This window comes from Lipophrys pholis (assembly GCF_963383615.2).
Source record: "Lipophrys pholis genome assembly, chromosome: 5".
Classification (NCBI taxonomy): domain Eukaryota; kingdom Metazoa; phylum Chordata; class Actinopteri; order Blenniiformes; family Blenniidae; genus Lipophrys; species Lipophrys pholis.
Genome location: NC_137628.1, coordinates 4,400,977 through 4,420,460, shown reverse-complemented (window position 1 = coordinate 4,420,460; position 19,484 = coordinate 4,400,977). Strand labels below are relative to the sequence as shown.

The 19,484-nt window shown below is 42.9% G+C and overlaps 2 protein-coding genes across 4 annotated transcripts; one reads left to right on the top strand and one right to left on the bottom strand.

Moving 5' to 3' along the window:
- The first annotated feature begins 4,205 nt into the window (after window positions 1-4,205).
- On the top strand, window positions 4,206-13,738 carry krt98 (keratin 98). Of its 3 annotated transcripts, none has more exons than XM_080462893.1 (8): window positions 4,206-4,335; window positions 10,805-11,197; window positions 11,481-11,563; window positions 11,670-11,826; window positions 12,410-12,571; window positions 12,687-12,812; window positions 13,129-13,349; window positions 13,589-13,738. In XM_080462893.1, the coding sequence occupies exons 2-8, from the start codon at window positions 10,850-10,852 to the stop codon at window positions 13,650-13,652; spliced, it is 1,161 nt and encodes a 386-aa protein (XP_080319019.1). In that variant the 5' UTR covers window positions 4,206-4,335; window positions 10,805-10,849; the 3' UTR covers window positions 13,653-13,738. The 3 variants fall into 3 exon arrangements, with proteins under 3 accessions (XP_080319019.1, XP_080319018.1, XP_080319020.1); XM_080462894.1 differs by lacking the exon at window positions 4,206-4,335 and having other exon boundaries at window positions 10,803-11,197; window positions 13,129-13,218; window positions 13,309-13,349; window positions 13,589-13,734; XM_080462892.1 differs by lacking the exon at window positions 4,206-4,335 and having other exon boundaries at window positions 10,750-11,197.
- A 1,652-nt stretch (window positions 13,739-15,390) lies between these two features.
- On the bottom strand, window positions 15,391-17,882 carry krt15 (keratin 15). The gene is made up of 7 exons (XM_080462878.1): window positions 16,998-17,882; window positions 16,806-16,888; window positions 16,547-16,703; window positions 16,305-16,466; window positions 16,094-16,219; window positions 15,766-15,986; window positions 15,391-15,665 (listed from the first exon to the last, which is right to left on the bottom strand). Exons 1-7 carry the CDS (start codon window positions 17,490-17,492, stop codon window positions 15,551-15,553), a joined length of 1,359 nt encoding a protein of 452 aa, XP_080319004.1. The 5' UTR covers window positions 17,493-17,882; the 3' UTR covers window positions 15,391-15,550.
- Window positions 17,883-19,484: the final 1,602 nt, after the last annotated feature.

Below are 19,484 nucleotides of genomic sequence, written 5' to 3'. Positions count from 1 at the left end.
CGTCTCAGGGGGCTCATCTGCACCCACGCTATGAAAACATGGACTGAATGATGTCGCCTCTAAACTAAGATCCTCGCAGAGAACATGAAAACACTCCCACTGAGAGCTCAGAGGGGGAAAAATACACAAAGCCATGGGAGGTGCTGCTTGGTGTCTTATGGGGTGAGAGAGGAGGCAGAAAGTAACTGGTGCTGTCCAAAAGATCTTCTGATCCCTCATCCACAACCGCTGATGTGAGTTAAATCCTCACAGGTTTCAGAAAGTCTTTCTTTATTTGGTTTTCCTTCCAATGCAACTTGGCAAGAGTGTCAGAACAAAGCTGGCAGAGGCGCAGAGAAACAGGCAGGTACTGTCAAATTCCTCGGACGAGTGGTTTACATTAGCAACGTGATAACAAAGTGGGTGAGTTCATGTCTCCTCGGGCCCGTGAGTGTAGATGGGTGTTTTCACTAAAACCAACCTTATGACTCAGACTTTCATGGCTGAGTGAACTCTCCTCCTCGGGGACTCACACAACACTTCTCCTTTTTATTTTCCAGAGAAATTCCCTGGTGCGAGCAACAAATTACTATAATTAAGTAGCGTTTCTGGGTAGTTTTATGAGTATTTTCTTCAAGAAGACACAGAGGAAGTATGACGAAGGGATGATCTGTTGTAGTGAACCCACAACAAGAATTCTGAGTACAATTTCAAAGATGTAACCGACTTCTCTGCATTTACCCCAAATTTGAACCATTTTCCAAATTAATCCCCAAATCTGAACTTTTTAAACTATATGTTTATTCATTAATATACAACGGTTGTCTGTATACAATTTCCTCTGTGAAATTTGCTCCAAACCGATTTCTAATAAATGGATAAACTTTCTTTTTGGAGCATTTTTTTATTGAAGCTGGTAAAATTCAAAGTGCTTTACTTGTAGTTGAGTCTAATCTAAGTAATGACTCGTTCCACCCCTGGCTGACTTTTCATTATTGCACTTTTTGTTAATTAGCTCTGCAGAATTAGGGGGGGGGGGTCTGGAATTGTGACTATTTAATCAAACTGTACTGTTACTCACAAAAGGAACACATTTTAGTCTATAGATGCAGTAAACTCAATTCCTTAAGCCTTTTTTCTTAACTTTATTAACAAGTTCAGTTGTCCACACTGGTTTTCCTCGAATTTGAGTTTTGTTTTATTGGGTTTTTTTTAATTATTATTAAGAGAGCAATGAAAGACGTGACACAGAAACACTCTTCCATCCACTCCCACTTCCAATCCATTCCTCACACAAAGGCTACATTAAGATAAGATTATCCAATAAAGAGTCTTTAGACTTTGCTGAAGGAGTTCTTCAAGGTGCAATCGTTACAGATAGTTGGCTGAGTTGTTCTTTTGGTATGTGCAACACCCTGAAAGTAGCTGGACTACAGTGTGTAGTGCTGTTATTAACATGGCATGCAGGAAGAGACAAAATAATATCTTCAACTGATAAAATAAATGTTTTATGAACGTGGCAGGGCCACCCCCTGTTCAAGTAAATAAAATGACTAATCTCAGTTGATTACCTCAGACATTAACAGTGAAGCTGCACTTTCATCCGGTTCTGCTCTGAGTTTCCTTCTCAGATGTAAGCAGAAACAAAAGGCTGGTTTCTATTCAAAGTTGAAACAAAAAGAGTCAAGGCCGAAGGTGGAAAAAGCATTATCTTAGATTTGAAGGGAAGTTCTCTATGCTGTTAAAGGAGTACTGTACATATCAAAATGATCCTGTGTTTGTTTGCTGCATAGCAACTGAGCAGATGTCAGACTGTGTGTGTCACGGCTCACGCTGGAATCTATTGTCTCGAGGTCCGGATGGTCCAGATTCTTGCACCTGAGTGCAGATGAGTGTCCTCGCCATCGGTTTCGTCGTACATCGGGAATTAGACTCAGCTTGGCATTCCCATGTCACTCACACTCTGTCCAGTTCCAGTATCGAGGGTTAAAATAAGAGCTCTTGTCGTATCATGATGGCATATCAAGGCACCTTTGTGCATTGTTTCAAGCGGAGGTGAGCCAACATGCAGCTGCATGATCTGAGGTAACACTTTCATCTTTGCCATCACTTTATAATAGATTACACATTAATATTCTACCTGATATGACCTGCAGCTGGTAACGTTTACGTGAAATATTGAAAAAGATGTAGTTTTAATGTTGGGCCACTAGTGGGGGCTGTTCTTTGTTTTTTGTAACGAAACCACACACACATGCAACAGAGAACAATAGGCTCTAAACATTAACAATGGGAGTACACGGACATTCATATGGACAGACAACCAAGTTGGAGTGGTTACAACTATAAAACTACCAAGTCCCAGAAGACTATGGACAAGGAGTCATGACACTCTGGAGGAAACATCTTTTTTATTTTCCATCTACTGAGCATGTGCAGAGGAACGACTGACTGCAGCCATGGTGCGTATGTGAAGTAGGAATGTTTCAGAAAAGTTTAATTTTCCCTTGTTGACATGAAGACGGAGTCAGAGCGTTTTTTAAAAAAGATTCAATCAACCAAAGTTGATGCAGAGAAGATTTGGCTCAATCAACAACCTAAGTTCTGCTACTCAGCCCTCAAATGCATGTTCCTTGTCTTGGCCATGGTTACAGGATGTTTTGCATTGTTTTCCAAAATAGAGAACATGTCTAAATCACAAAGGTATAAGAAAGTCTCAATATTCTTTAAAATAACACTCTTGGGTTAATTTTCCTGATTTGAAGTATTTTACAGATTGACTCATGAATGTTTATGTGTGCAAAGCAGCAGAAATATACTGTTAATATTTACATTTCAAGAGGTGGGATGTGCCAAAGTGATTTCATGAAGATGAGAATTTTCAATGTGTAGATATGATACTACGTGAGGGCAATCATTTTACCTATCCTCTATTCTCATATACAAACAAGACAACTAGTTCTACCATGAGTCAGAGCCGTGACTCACGGTGTCTGATTAATACCAAGTATTACAACATTAACAGGCTGAATTACTAAAGAAAATAATCTGAGCTTTGTGCCCTGGAGCGCTATCTTTCTCAGCTGCGTCTATTTTGGGTTTGTGCAAACCGCAAACGGCAAACTGCATTGTTTCAGTGCAGTAAACAGGTAACAGCTCCATTCCACCACAGTGTGTAAAACTTGGCACAGCAGTAAACCAGGACCGACCCCTGCGACCTCGAGTGTCCATCTGCTCTCATAACAAAGGGTTTGTGCTTTGTCAATCAGTCTCTGAAAGTCTGATTTGTCTTTTAGTCTCCACCCTGTTTGATTAGGTTTTTGGGTTTTTTTCTGGGGGGTTTTCGGCTTCATTGTCCGATGACTCAATTGCAGAGAAAGATTTCTTCAGACATTTTGCCTCCAGACTCATTTGGAGTGCAGATTCACAGATGTGGGCCGAAGCGGTCCTTCGAGCCTCCTCTCCATGTGCCGCACCTCTCCACAGACATTATCACATCCTGCTCAACTATGTCCCAGTGTGCAACATCTCCGCCAAAGGCCCAGGACTGAATTTGGTTGTGATCACTCCGAAGGGTGGGATTACCCCTGGGTGTGAGCTGAGTGTGGCGACCTGTTTGCCTGTGTGTGACACGACGGGACGGCGTGCGTGCTCAGACGGGTCCGAACAAAGCAAGTTAAACATTCATCATAACGTTGTACATTGAATTATGGGGCTGCACATATAGAGGAGTCAACAGCCGCTTGTTGACCCGCCCAACAGCTCGCTTCATAATGATGAATCACAGTGAGCTTATACTTTGTGTCAAAAGAGCTGAAACAATACTTATTTTCTCAGGACTTGATTGGTTGAGCTTTTGTCCAGTGAAGCTCATTTTTAAACCAGGCTTATTCCAACTGCATAAAGACTTTAAATATAGAGGGAAGCTTCTGGAAAACACCAACATTTTTGAAAAAGACACAAAGTAATGAGGTCTTGTGGGACTGATAAATCTCTACAAATGCAACAGATCATCACAAGGCCACACCCTTCCTGTGCAGCAGATTTGTGAGGCATGCAGGTGAGACTTCCAGCTGAAGTGCGCCATCTAGTGATGGTCTGAAGCATCGCTGCTGGAAAAGGCACGTGGTCAGATGAGCGCTCTCTGCAGGAGCCTCCAGAGAGTTACAGAGCCACACCCAAAGGAGGTCAAATCTGCACCAGTTGCCTACCCTCAAAGTCAATTTGCTTCACTTCGGTTTATCGAGTGATTGCATTGTTGCAGTGATTAAATAAAGGAATCACAAGGTGAATAAAAAGGATCTGAAACAATTTCCTTGTTTTCCTCTGTCTTGGCACATCTTAGGAGCGTTTCAGGTTAGTTGACTTATATTCTTTAACATGGAAGATAAAAACAGTTTGAGATAACCAGACTGAGACAAACATGTGCATTACTAATGATGGCATGTTGTGGTACACATTATTACAGTGCTGCAACTGAGGAGACGTCTGCTCTTGCCTCCGTGTGTCACAGTCTGAAGAAAACCTTTCAGCGATAGCACTGGCCCATTGCTTTGTTAGTTGTATGCTCATCGTCTTATAGTGTCTTCAAATAATTCAAGAAGGCACCAGTAAGTTTTTTGAGGGATCGGACCAAAGCACGGTTAATGAAACAAAAGCTCCTTTTTCTGATTTTCAGCACAAGTCAATGTTTAACAACTTCTTCAGGGACATTAACTCTGAAAACAAAAACTTCATCTTCACCAGCAGAAGACTGTATGACTATTAGTTTTATAGAAAATATTTTTTATTTTAGATCGTAATCAGAGATCAAACATTAGAGAAGCACCAATACCAATGTCGGTATCAGGTATGGGGTTCGATATTACATGGAGTACCCGCAGCCAGAAAAAAGCTACCCAATACAACCCGGTGATTATTACATGATGTCATGCTTCATCAGCGTCCCCTGCTGCCAGACAAGAGAGCAGGAGCGATGTCCGCAGTTTAGAGATTCTTTAATATTAATGAGAATGACAAAAGTAAGACGGACTGTAAATTACGCTCTGCTGTGAAAGAAAGTTCGTAAAACGCCAGCAACTTCATCACCAGAGACATTTGGACCAACAGAGTTGGCCAGATGTCGCTAATTATTTTAATTGCTCAATGGATCAGGAGGATTTTACTCGGAGCCGTGCCACATGCTAAATGCTATATGCTAAAGAGTTTCGGGGCTCACACACCAGTGATGCTACACGTATGACTGATAAACTCATTAACAGTGAGCTCGGTCCCTCGGTCTACGGTCTACAGCCTACAGCAGGGGAGTCAAACTCAGATCCTGGATGGCGGCAGCCCTGCATGTTCTCCATGTCTCTCTACTTCAACACGGCTGATTGCAATGAGTGACTCGTTATCTGGCTTTGTGCTGAATGTGGTGTTGAACCATCAGGACATTCAGGTGTGTTAAAGAAGGGAGACATGGAAAACATGCAGGGCCCTCCAGCATCTGAGTTTCAGACCACCGGTCTACAGTAGGAGGGCTGTGCAAAGATAGACGCCACTCACTGCCCTTGGGCTAGACTGAGGCCCTGTTCACACCACAACGCCGTTTCATTCAGCCGCATCGTTTTTGTCCGATCATCCACACGGTGCGATGTTTTAGGAGCCTGAAAACAGGATCCAGAGTGGAGAAATTTGAAAACACTGCCTCGGCTTTGACGTGTGGACGAACAAGACACATTTGCTGAAAGCGATGATGTCATCGCTCCACCTCTCGACCCTCTAACCCTGTGACGTATGGCGGACTCCGCGCTCCGGGCAGAGCTGCAGAAGCTACTGATACTATTTGCTTTATTAAGGCCAGGTGTTGGATTTCTCGAATCTGAGAATATTTACATGATCCGTGTCGTCTGCATTTTTGGCGCATTTCTGTGGCAGATCTACAGCGCCATCTATAAGCCTGGCATATGTACTACATCATTTTGACTCATTGTCATGGTGCCGTGTGGATGGGAAACTTTTTAAGAACAAAAAAAGATTATTTTAGCTCATGTAGACAGGACTTGTAAGGCTGTCAGAGGTTTGTGCAGCGTTGATGCAGAGGCAACGCAAAGCCTTCCCATATCGTTTGCATATGGAATAGGAATTAGAATTTATGGCATTTAATAAGTACTGGTATCGGTACTCTGTATCAGCAAGTAGCTAAAGATTAGTACTTGTACTTGTCTTTTAAAAAAAAGTGGTGTCTGTGCTTCCCTCATAATCATAACTGATTTCTGGTTCAAATGTGTGAAATCAATACTGTATTCTTTGCAGAAAATGACTTGCTGGCCACAAACGGACAGAATGAGGTCGTGTGTTCATGTACCAATGTCCGGTGTACAAGGAAGTAAGATTCATCAGGAATGCTGCCTGATATTTTGACGCACAGCAAAGCAGTGACAGACCTGCACTAACAAAGTGTGCAAGCATGAGTGTAGTAGTCGCGTATTGACAGCAGACATGTGCAGAATGTGTCTGCGTGAATGACTGAAATGATGTGCAGGAAAAAGACGGACACTGCAGTCATTGTGGTTTTCGTCACCGTTCCTACTGTTTGTGCGTGTTTGAACAGGGAAATGTAGGGGGTGTGGAGAGCGTGTGAAGGGTGGTGAGCCCGTGCTCGGTCCGGATTGGTCCAAAGTGGAGTCTTGTAAAGTTTTGCTCCCCCTTCTTCTCTCTACACAAGGATGTCATTTTAACCACTGACTGTAGGAATAAAATCATTAAAAAGAGCTTACTGAAAACAGAGCTGAGCTGGGTTTTATAGGAACATTAAATGTGAGACATGATGTGGATCTTGAAGGTGCAAATTAAACAGTAAGAGGTTTATTATAAAACTGTCAGTTACTCTGCACTGTACTGTTTAATAAATAAATAAATAAAATGTGTTTTCTCTCTCTTTACTCTGTGAGTAAATATGTTGCAGTTCACATTGAAGTTTATGTCTTTCACTTTGAATTTTGAGAGTTTCTCTTTGAACAGTGCAGTCAGTGCAATCCCAAGTATAATGTTTGCGTAATGTACAACATACTTCAGTAAAATTTTTCAACATAGTCAACAGCGCCAAACATAATGATGTCAAAATGTTTCAGTTTTAAGCACGTTTCTTATTTATCGGTTATCAAAGTTATAATTTCATTCATTGTGCCTCAAAACAAAAGTGTGAAGTTGGTAAAAATGACTTTTTGTGTCCACTTAGTGTTAGTGATGTAAGAGAATGCACATTGTTTGGGGGGTATTTGAAACTGAATAAAACTAAAGCCACTCACCACTGATAAAGTGATATGAAGCCAAAAACTGTTCTTTCTTATTATTCCACATTTTCCACAAACATTGCATGAGTTTTTCAGTTTTTTGTAATTTATCACCATTTGTGAGGCAAAAGTCCTGAAAGGACTAACTTCATTCAATGAGGGAAAAACTACACTTGACAGAAAGGTCTATCATTAAGAATAAATCCTAATACAGCCACTTCGGGTATCAGACGTATTAATGTTTTTGTGTCTATCGGTGTGTGTTCACCCTCCACACTTATAACACACATCATTTGATAGAAGGAATGTCAGCCCACTCTCGTCTGTCGCGGTCACATTCACATAAAAACTAAATAAAGGTGTGACACTTTGCATATCTCCAACCATCAGCAAACATCTTTTCCACCTCAGAGAAACTGTTGGTGTGGCACAGCAAAGACAGGCAGAGCAACATTTTTACCTTTAACAAACTTCAACAAAGGACCTTTTCAGAAAGAAAAAAAAAGAGCTCTGCAAAAACTTTTAAAAGGATTAAAGTGAAATCGAGAAAGTCGCTGTGCAGGCTTTGGGGTTGTTGCTTCACAGGATGGCTGTTAGGACACAAGGCTTTGGGGGGAATTCACTTATTTTGCAATAGAAGACAATAAAGGTAAACACATGAAATAAATGTTAACAGAGTTTACATGTTTAGAAAGTCCTGTAAAATAAAGTCAGAATGGGAGTTGGCTGATTTAAAAAGTTGGTTAAGAAGTGACAGGAAGTTCATGACAAGATAATGAACTGCGCTCTCCAAGCGACAGTCGCAGAGGAAAAAGTAACTCAAACCTGTGATTTAGAACCGTCAGTCAAGCTTTTTGGAGTGAATTTGTGTGAACATTGGAGGCACGACAGATCAGTCGATAATCAGACGTGGAAAAACATTTTGTTTGTCACTTAGAAGGAAAGCAATGTGGACAATGTGCCCGTGGCGTTATGTTCTCCGGTGGGTTATCCTTAAAGAGCCAGAGTGGCTGTCACTCTTCAGAAGCACATCTCACATCAGTCATCGCTGTTCAGGCCTCGCCCGACTCATCACAACGTCCGCTGAATGAAGAGACAAAACATTTTGCTACACACAAGCTGCCCCGGTTCACACATAAATCAATCACGTTGTTCAAATATTCTTATTTCAGGTTGTTAGTTTTCAAGGAACGCACTTGATTGTAATTGTTTTTAAGTATCTTGAGTGTCCTGAAGTACATCAGTGTACAAAATCTATTATTAATATCATCATTATTTAAAACCAGTTACAGTATTTTAATGACTTTACCTTAATGATGAATAATTAAATGTTAAGTCTTTTAACCTGATTTGGTAAAGGTCATAACAAACTACTCCCTTTTTCTGTTTTAATTAATACTTTGTTAATTCAACTTTATTACAATTCGACCCAATTTAAAAATAAAGAAATTGAATGGATGGTTCTCCACTACACTCAAGTCCAATTGTATGACAACATCTGGTGAATTATGTGTTTTATTAAAACTCATAGTGTCTGTATTTGCTGTGGATGTTGAAGTTGTTTCAACACTTTATCCAAATTAAACATCAACATATTGCAGCTGCATAAACAGTCAAAACTAATAAAAACAATTTAAAAAAATTTCATTTAAAAATGAGGTACCATTCTATTATACAATACATTGAAAAAGAAAGTGTAACAAAGAAAGTGTAAAATATATGTTAATGTGTTGGAAACAAGATCATTAAAAAGGTGTACAAAAGTGATGAGAGTTGGTGCAATTAGCCAAATTAAAAAATATAAATGAATTTACATCAGTTGTTTTATACAAACTTGAAATAATTAATTCAAGCCTGTGATGTGAGGGCGTCGCTCCGTCAGTGAAACACAATCAGTGTGAAACACTAACTTATCAGATGATCAGTCTTCAGAGGGCATCGACAGTTTCACAGCAACCTGAATAAAATCATAATCTCTTCTTACATCTTACTTTCCATCTAACTAGGATAATAAAATAAATCTTCACATCTTAGAGCATCATTTTATATAATACAATACAGTAAAACTACCAGATGTGCCCTTAGTTTATCCTTTCAGTTCCAGTTTAATATATTAAATACATAAACCTTAAACTCTGTGTAAAACCTCTGCAGTGGAATGTAATCCAACACAATGATTTAACTAAGTTTGTGAATCCATTATATCCATTTATGGTTTTTCTTAAACTCAACCACCTACAAAGTTAATAAACAAGTTTGGTGTTTATTAACATGTTGACAAAAATGTCATAAAATAATATTTAGATCTGTAAAATCACTTTAAATTCAATAATATTCATCTAGTTAACCTAATAAGTTTTATGATGATGTATTAATTGTCTTATTGTTCTTTTACAAGTCTCTGCTGCCTTGTTTCAAATTGAAAATAGGTTAATATTTTAAACACCTCAAACCCTCTTGTTGCACACATTTCATCTCAATATGCAGTTTAAAGTTGTTCATTCATTTTGGAGTTTGAAATTCACCATTGACACATTGTCCTAACATTTTTGGAGTTATTGCTGAATGATATTTGCCGATGTCTTTTTAAGATGGGGTCCCTTTGACGTTTAAAATTTCGCACATCAAACTGAACATTTTAGCTTTACCACATACAGAGTTTGTGCACGAGTTCTCACATTGGTGTAACGTACGGTGATAATAATTCAATGTTTTACTCACCGAGCGCTTTTAAAAGAAACTGAAAGGCAGATTGCAGGACCAATGCACATAAAAGTAAAACATGCAAGATAAAGACATGCTGAAAACCAGACACCAACACGTAAGATCTCAGGTTAACTGTACTTAACTATTTTAGAAGAAGATAATGAGTCATTCTGTGCAGACCTTCAGTTTTAAAAGTGTTCTATTATTGTTTTAAAGCAGTATCAGTCACTTTTTCGAAACCCTCGTGTACATTTTGTTCATTTACATAAGCATACTTCATTCAGCTGCATGGTTATATTGTGTAAAATCTTAATTACCACCATCCTCAGCACATTGCTTTGAAGCTTAAGTGATGGAAATAGTTTTAACTGACTTGCCCTCAACCTTTCAGCCCCAACTTTCACAGAGGTGAAATTGTCACTGGTATGTGTCATTTCTGCCACTGCTGTGAGCAATTAGCTCCAAGTGAATACCTTTACAAAAAGGCCCCACGGTGCCTCCAACACATGGTTCTAAACTTCATGTGTCTTTAGAGTTGAGCAGACGGCAGCGCCGCGAGACCAGTATTTGAGGAATGAATGCCTTTTACGTGAGATAACAATAAAATGTGGAGTCGCAAGTTTGACCTGAACAGGAGTGGATGCGCCCCCACCCAACCAACCAACCCACCCACCCACACCCACAGTGATGGAGAGATTGCATAAAGGAGTGGGGGGGGGGGGGGGGGGGGGGAATCCTTCAGCTGCATTCTTGCTTTTCAGCTAGCCCTCCAAGCCCAGCCCATTTCGCCCTGTGTGGCGGCTATATAACCTGCGCGCTCAAAGTGATGCCTCCATCTGCAGATCAGCTCCAGTCATCCTACCTGGTCCAGACACAGACCCTCCAGCATGTCTTTCAGCACCAGATCCTACAACAAGAAGACCATGAGCGTCTACGGCGGAGCGGGAGGCCGCGACACCCGCATCTCGTCCTGCCAGATGGGCTTTGCGGCCCCGTCCTACATCGGCTTCAACCTCTCTGACGGCCTCGGCCTCGACCTCCACGTCAGCGCCAACGAGAAGGCCACCATGCAGAACCTGAACGACCGTCTGGCCTCCTACCTGGAGAAAGTGCGCACCCTGGAGAAGGAGAACGACCGGCTGGACAAGCAGATCAGAGACTGGTACCAGAACAGAACCGTGATCAGCCACGACTACAGCGGCTACTTCGCCACCATGGAGGACCTGAAGGACAAGGTGAGAGGAAGGAATGGATGTGTGTTAGCTTCCTTCTCTCATGGCCACATTCTCTGAGTGTAGCCAGAAACTGATCTTATCCTGATCTGCCGGTTCAGTGGAAGATCTTCTCAATGAGATTTGTTTCATTCATATTATCATATTCAGCATTTGGTTTCAATACATTTTTCTGTGTGAAGTTTTAACTGATTCTTTCCAGAAACCCGCCAACCATTGATGCGTCGATCATTCTGCACTCAAACATGACTGCACTCTCTCTGACGGGTGTTTTCTTCCCTTTCAGATCCGTATCGCCTCCAGGCTCAATGCCAAGACCGTCCTGGACATCGACAACGCCAAACTGGCTGCTGAAGATTTTAAAGTGAAGTGAGTCTATTTTCTGTGTGTTTGTCTCTCCTCCTCTTTCTCTCCCTCTTTACACATGAAGAAGTGTTTGGCGCTGAGTGAGAGCCGCTCTGTGGTCCACCCTCAGGTACGAGAACGAACTGTCCATGAGGATGGCCGTGGAGGCGGACATCGCCGGACTGAAGCGGGTGCTGGATGAGATCAATCTGTCCAGGATGGATCTGGAGAGTCAGTACGAGTCACTGAAGGACGAGCGCATTATGCTGCAGAGGAACCATGAAGAGGTGAGAGCCGGAGGGAGGGCAGCATCAACAGAGCTGAACCAACGTTGCAGCTCTGTTGATCTGTGCCAGTGACACTTTGACAAGCAGCAGAACTGATGAGTTTGCATACGTCTGCACACACACACACACACACACACGCCAGAACCTGTACTTACAAAAAGTATGTTCATCCGCTTTGGACATTGTTAAACATCATCCATCAGCGAGACAAAACTCCAGATATTTATCATCTTTTATGGCCTGAGCTGCTTTGAATCCATTCACGACCTCATTCTGACCCTGGATAACACTGCGGAAACACAATGTTAGGTTAGTGTTTTCATAAACGGCTCCTCCGCCTTCTTGTGTTCCCTCCGCTGCCCCTCGCCACCTCGCACACTTCCATGTATTCTTCTCAGCTTCCATGAGCTCATTGCTGCTGTTTGTCCCACAAAAAACCACCGTCAGTCACACGAAAAACACAGATCAAAGAGCCAAAATCATTCCTGCGCACAACAAACAGACCTGTCAGCTCGTTGTAATAAGGCAGGAATATTCAATCACTGCTTTGGTGGATTGAAACGTTGCCCTTTGAACCCTGCAGGAGCTGGTTCTGCTGAGGAGTCAGATGGGCGGCCAGGTGAACGTGTGCGTGGACGCCAGTCCCTCCCCAGACCTGAACCAGACCATGACAGAGATCAGGGAGCACTATGAGGCCGTGATCAACAAGAACCGCAAGGAGCTGGAGTTGTGGTACCAGAGCAAGGTGAGAACGTGAGAACGTGAGAACGTGAGAACGTGAGAACGGCCCTGCCGCTGTCAGCTCGCTTGAACTGAGTGAGTTCACCAGAGCAATGATGCATGCTGTGCTTTCCACTCAGATGGCAGTGGTGGAGCAGGAAGTCATCACAAACACAGAGATCCTGGTGACAACCCGCACAGAGATTAAAGACCTGAAGAGCACCCTCCAGAGGCTCCAGATTGAACTGCAGTCCCATTTGAGCATGGTACGTCCACTTTGGATTAAAGTGAATCGCTGCAAAGACGCACATCTCCACCTACCAACACTTTATTCAGCAATATGTTCAGATATAACAGTAAAATCTGAATAGGAAGGGATTTTGAGGAATTGTTTAGTTTTTTATTTTCTGCAATTGGATTTAGTGGCTGTTAGCTATAATTATTTATCTGTTCAAGTCCCTGCAAGAAAGTGAATGCTCATGCTTTTGCTGAAACGCAGCAACAGGTTAGAGGTAGAATTTACATCCAGGCTTTACTTTATTTTTTTAAATCACCTTCAATTTCTCTGTACAACCCAAACAGAAAGCGTCTCTGGAGGGAACCCTGGCAGAGACCCAGGCGCGATACTCCACACAGCTCGCAAGCCTGCAGGTCATGGTCACCAGCCTGGAGGCTCAGCTGACCCAGCTCCACGCCAACATCGCCAGCAACAAGCAGGAGTACGACATGCTGCTGGACCTCAAGACCCGGCTGGAGCTGGAGATCGCAGAGTACAGGAGGCTAATGGACGGGGAGGATGAGAGGTGAGAATGAAACAGACAGAAAAGCTACAACACGTAATGCCAATGGAGTAAAGTTGAAGACATTAATCAAAGTAGTCCATACTGATAAGTTCTTCTTTCTTTTTTTCTCCATTCACAGCACAAAACAAGGTAAGCACAGTTTACATAACAAACACCAACTTCTATCAGTGTGTTAGTTTAGACAAGAGATAAATTTCTTAACATTTGCTGATGATTTCTGTTTTTCTTCGGTTCCTCAGTGGTTACAAAGGTCATCACAGTGGTGGAAACAGTTGTGGATGGAAAAGTGGTCCAGAGCAGTAAGACTGTCGATGTGGACGTGGATGAAATTGAGTAAGAACTGGAAGAATTGGCAAAGCCCAATAAAGATCATGCAGTTGAAACTACATTGTATTGTGTGGAGTATTTGTGCTTTTCCTTTAGATATGTTACCATGTCACTATTTCGGTTCCACATGAATCAGAAAATTTGTAGAACCTGAAATCATCAGCATAATGAGACTAAGCAACAGTCCCAACGTGAAGTTCTGTTAAGTTTCTTCATGTACGTATATCTTCATTCGTCGAAGTTGGAAGCATCTCAGATCGGTTAAATCAGATTAGCTGGACTTGATCAGATGTCTTGGAAAATGTTTCAACACATTTTATCCAAGTTTCTTGTTCATTTCATGCTGTTCCCTTGATTAGGCTAGCCTGACACCTTGCAGTACAAGATTGTCCCACAAGGTGGTGTCATGAGACAAATAAGCAGCAGAAGGAAAAATAAACACAACACAGGCTGAAGGTTTTGCCAACACACAGAGGTATAATATACATGATTAACAGGATTGCAACATTTACTTCGTAGGGCCAGAACATGTTAACGTAAACACAGACGTGTTTCAAACGTTAGTCTGGTTGTTAAGCAAGACATCCAGTAGATGGCAAGGCTCATTGTTGGTTTCACGGGGGGGGCGTTTCAAATCCAAACATCCATGAAACAGGTTCAAAATTCATAAGTAGTTGTGTCCCTGGTAAATCTTTAATTTCCTCTGAGGGGATCATTTGTTGCTTTATGTTTGGAATATTGCTAGTGAAGGTGTCTCTCAACTGTGGACACGTCTGAAGCTTCTATGTCCAGCTGAGGACCTGTTGATTAGTTTGTATCCACACTCACATTCACAGTCTTTTCTGAAAGGATCCTTATTTATGTTTCTCCTTTGTTCCTTTCTTTGGTCACACATGCACCACACTGCTCACCACTGCCCCCCATAGCTCACCAAGGGTATTACTCAGTTTGCTAATTATCCGAAGCTCCAAAAAAATGTATCAAATGATAAAAATGATTAACTCAGAAGTCAGACAAGAGAAGAAGAAAGTGTGACTTTGTGGCTGGTCTTCTCATATAGATTGGGCCAAATCTTACCAGATTCAGATTCATTGAGGTCACACAGTGGCTCAGTGTTTAGCATTCTTGCCTCACAGTGACAAGGTCTGAGTTCAATTAACCGCTGGGGCCTTTCTATGTGGAGTCTCCTCATGTGTGAGTGGTTTTCCTCTGGGTACTCTGGTTTCCTCCCACAGTCTAAAAACATGCATGTGAGGTTAATTTGTGATCCTAAATGACCACAATCTCAACATACGGCCACTTTTAAATAAAACTTCTGGTACAAAACACAAGGAAATGTCTAAAACAAAAAACAAAAAAAGCAAACATCTTTTATAGATTTTGCATTCTGGGTATTTACAATCCCACCCTGACCATATCATTTTTGAATTTAATTTATATGTTTATTTGGACGGGACAGTGCATAATAATGAACAGCTAATGTGTTTAAATGTTATGTTTGACACCTCTGAATTAGCATGTTTGATCATTTTTCATCTATTGTGGAAAATGCCACTGGAGTCTTATAAATACACCCTGAACTCATTGAATCACTTTTTATGAGCACATTATGTAATAAAAATAGTTATCAGCCTTCTGTATGTTTAGTTTTGAGGTTTTTACAGCCATACCAAGTGAAACCAATGAAGTAACAATAAGGAAGATATGGTTTTTTCATAAGAGGCTTTTTGTTTTAATTATTGGGACACAAAGTAGACAAAACAGTAGTTGGCAAACACAGTATTTTATTGCATTGATGTTTGCATGTGAAGGGAGGTCCAGTCGTGCTCTCCGGGCATTGGCCCGTGTGTTTGCCCTTGCTCTGTGGAAGCGGGTTACGCAGTACCGGTGGAGGAGGACACCACCTTGCCGTCCCTCATTTCCTCTGTGACAACCACCACCCTCCTGGAGGAGGAGGAGGAGGAGGAGCCGCCGCCGCCGATGCCCACACTGTGGAAGGAAACAGACAGCAAGGCTTCAGCGTACAGAGCGTGTTAATGAGGAACCAACAGACACCATGCAGGCAAATGCCATCCTGAGGTTTGCTCACCTGGCTCCCTCTCCGTCCAGCAGCCTCTTGTACTCTGCAATCTCCATCTCCAGTCGTGTCTTGATGTCGAGCAGCATCTTGTACTCCTGGCTCTGCCTTTCGATGTCGCCGCGCAGCTGCATGAGCTGCTCCTCCAGGCCTGTTACCTGCATCTGGAGGCCTTGGAGCTGCATGGAGTATCGTGCCTCTGTATCAGCTAAAGTGTTTTCCAAAGCTGCTTTCTAAGATGGGGGGAAACAATGACAGAGAAGGGGGAGAATCAAAAAACCGAAGATGGGTAAATGAAGCGGTTCTGAGGAGGAGTCAGGCCCAGATTGTTATCATTTACCATGCTAAGTTGAGACTGTAATTCGATCTCCAGGCCCTGCAGCGTGCGACGAAGCTCGGTTACTTCTGTTTTGGTTGTCTGCAGAGTCTCTGTGTTGACTGCCACCTCTTTGTTGATTTCTACTGACTATAGAAGACACATGGAAATGTTAGAATCATTGCAGCAACAAACATGGTGGCATTACTTATAAACGTGTTTCCTCCAGTCTCACCTTTGTTTCGAACCAGTTCTGAAGATCTCGCTGGTTCTTGGCAGCCACATTCTCGTACTGGTCACGGATTTCAGCCATGATGGCAGACAGGTCAGGCTGTTGCGTTGCGTCCACCTCCACGTTGACCTGACCAGTCATCTGTGTTCTCATAGCTGCCAGTTCCTGTTGGAGAAAAGGTTTTTATATGACGCCTGCTTTGACAGTTGCAGCAGAGTTTATTTGACTGAGGTCTTGCTACCCACCTCCTCGTGGTTCTTCCTGAGGAAGATCAGCTCCTCCTTGAGTCCTTCTATCTGCATCTCCAGGTCCGATCTGGCCAGTGTCAGCTGATCCAACAGCCTCTTCAAGTCTGCAATGTCAGCCTCCACGGACAAACGCATGGCGAGCTCGTTCTCAAACCTGTGAGGCAGCAAGACAGTTCACCTCTGTATCTCTTCAGATGTGTTGCATTAGAGTAGATTAAGTTACGACTTCGATTCTGTTTCCCATCCCGATACTGACTTGATTCTGAAGTCATCAGCTGCCAGCTTTGCATTTTCCACGGCCAGACAGACACTCCCGTTGTCACGGACGGCAATCTGGATCTGTGAGACGAAGAGAAGCTTCTTGTCAATTCATTTCTACAATCACTTCACCCTCAAACTGTCCATAGCATGACGGATTGAACCGAGGTCTCCGGATCAGGTGGCCTACCTTCCCCTGCAGGTCGGCGATGGTGGCAAAGTAGGCTGAGTAGTCGCGGGCTGCAGGTGAGGTCTTCTTATCCAAGAACTCCCGGATCTTCAGCTCCAGCTCGGCGTTAGCCTTCTCCAGGCTGCGCACCTTCTCCAGGTAGTTGGCCAGACGGTCGTTGAGATTCTGCATGGTGGCCTTCTCGTTGGCGGTGACATCCACGCAGGACACTCCGGCCCCTCCACCCCCACCGGCTGCCCATCCTCCTCCAAAGGCTCCACCACCGCCGCCTCCTGAGCTGTAACTGCTGTAGCTGCTGTAACCTCCACCTCCACCTCCACCTCCACCTCCACCCATACCCATACCCATACCCATACCCATACCCCCGTAACCACCAGAGGACATGGACATCCTGGATGTGGGTCGCATTCCACTGTGCACGCTGGCAGCATACTGGCGTCGCACCACGGGCCCACTGTAGGAGCGAGAGGACATGTTGGATCTGGAAATATTCATTTCTCAGAATGCTCAGGAGGGACGTCTGGACTGGAGAGAAGCTGAGACGGCTGAGATGCAAAGCGGCGCTCCCGACCTCTTTATATCCTGCAGAGCGCGGCCGCTACCTCTGAATGTGGGTGGAGACGCGCCAGGCTGAGGGGAGGAACATGACCTAACGTGGATGCTCTGCCCCACCCGTTACACCAACCCGCAACATTCGCTTCGTTCAAGGTGGAATTAGATTTCATTAAACTGAGATCGGGAACCTTCAGGAAATCATTCAACAATTTGAATACAAAACTGAAACATCTCAATACGTTTAAAAAATGAACTTCATATACAACTGCATGAAGACCATAAAAGAATTGCACAGCGGCCACGCCTAATACTATTCACCACACTTTGTTTATTCAGTCAAAGCCTGCAGGTTTATATTGTTGTCACTGCGCTGTGAATTGATGTAACTTTCTTGAATTTGTGCCATAACTCTTGAGCAAGATGACTGCGCCATGCCAGCTCGACCTGTTTAGTTTCCAAGGCAATCAGCACAATAAACAGTGTGGAGTGGATCAGTATCGGCTGCAGTGTTCTCATTTAACTTTCTGACAGCTCGTTTGTTTTCACAGACCTCTGTCATCTCATGCTTCTCTCATGTTACCTGTGTCCTCCCTTCCCTCTGACATCTCAGATCATATATAGATTTCTCTCTTTGTGGCGCTCGTCACACCTAACTTTAGTTACTTTAGTTGCCTTTGTTATTCTTCAGTATCCCGAGGCCTTTCCAGCCAGACATGGTTTATATTGAGGCATAGGATCTCGGGTGGGACTCGGACTTATTCACCACTTGGGTGTGACACTGCCGGTGAGCTCACCTCTGATGCCTCAGCGTGTTTTTTCCCTTTTCTTGTCATGTGAATTATTCCCAAATAAGAACAAGCTCCTGCTCGTTTGATTTTCATCCCCACAGCATCTCTTTTGATTGCATTCTCTGCAAAGCCCACGATGATTTTACTCAACTGTTTCACATTGAGCAAGGATGGTTTGGTTGAACCTTCGCTTTGCAGGCGAGGACTTATTTTCTAATGACGGCAATTAGAGCAATCAATGTATTCTATTTCTGGTATTTGCTTGTCGATGCATGGAGCAATCTTGACTCGTAAGTGAACACTGCAGACTCTGAAAATGAGCAAGCAGACATTTTCATTTTGAGGTTGTAAACCCATCTGGCATGTGCCAAAGAGCAGTAAAGAAGAAGAATAGAAGATAGAATAGAATGCCTTTTATTGTCACATGTAAAGGTACAGTGAGATTAAAAACAACTCCAGTGACAGTGCAGCAGTTAAAAAGGGCAGAATATAGTGCAAGAAGGAGGGTGGGGGATGTAGGGGGTAAGGTGCACGGTCCAGTCCTGTGAACGGTACAGAGTGTATTTACAGGGGTACAGGGTGTATTTACAGGATAATAAAAACTATAAAAATTATATTGCACATTATGAGGTAGTCTGTAAATTATATGCATGAACCTGATGAGTTTGAGACCCCACAATAATGTGAGCAGCGATGTTTTCGTCTCTGTGGAAACAGCCTTTCGCACCAACGCAGAAACTCCCCATGGGTTCACTGTAGCGCGGTCAGAGATCCACACTTTGGGAACTCACAATGCAACAGGACAGGAAGTGACTGAGAACGTGAAGGTGGACTTGTTTGTAACGCAGCAGTGAAACACTCTATATAAACAATGCCCATTCACCCGGTAACACTTTGACTGACTTCAGTGAGGCCTGAGGCTTCTCACCTGCTTTCTGTTCTCAGGCATTTTGGGAAAAGAATATCCTGCAGTGTACGCTTTTACAGCAGTTAGAACAGATGTGCAGACATGAATGAACGAATGCATTTTAATAGTGACTGGCAAGTGTCAGATATGATGCAACATTTCAGGTGGCAAAGGTGTGATTGATATCTAAATCTCAACGATGAAAATTACAAGCAGTGGAAATCTGGATATTCACGA

Excerpts from the sequence above, each read along its gene's own strand:
- krt98 (XM_080462893.1), top strand. The coding sequence starts at position 10,850 with ATGTCTTTCAGCACCAGATCCTACAACAAGAAGACCATGAGCGTCTAC. Across the intron at positions 11,198-11,480 it reads TGGAGGACCTGAAGGACAAG|ATCCGTATCGCCTCCAGGCT; the intron begins GTGAGAGGAAGG and ends CTTCCCTTTCAG. Across the intron at positions 11,827-12,409 it reads TGCAGAGGAACCATGAAGAG|GAGCTGGTTCTGCTGAGGAG; the intron begins GTGAGAGCCGGA and ends TGAACCCTGCAG.
- krt15 (XM_080462878.1), bottom strand. The coding sequence starts at position 17,492 with ATGAATATTTCCAGATCCAACATGTCCTCTCGCTCCTACAGTGGGCCC. Across the intron at positions 16,704-16,805 it reads GCTGATGACTTCAGAATCAA|GTTTGAGAACGAGCTCGCCA; the intron begins GTCAGTATCGGG and ends GCTGCCTCACAG. Across the intron at positions 15,666-15,765 it reads CTGGACGGAGAGGGAGCCAG|TGTGGGCATCGGCGGCGGCG; the intron begins GTGAGCAAACCT and ends TTCCTTCCACAG.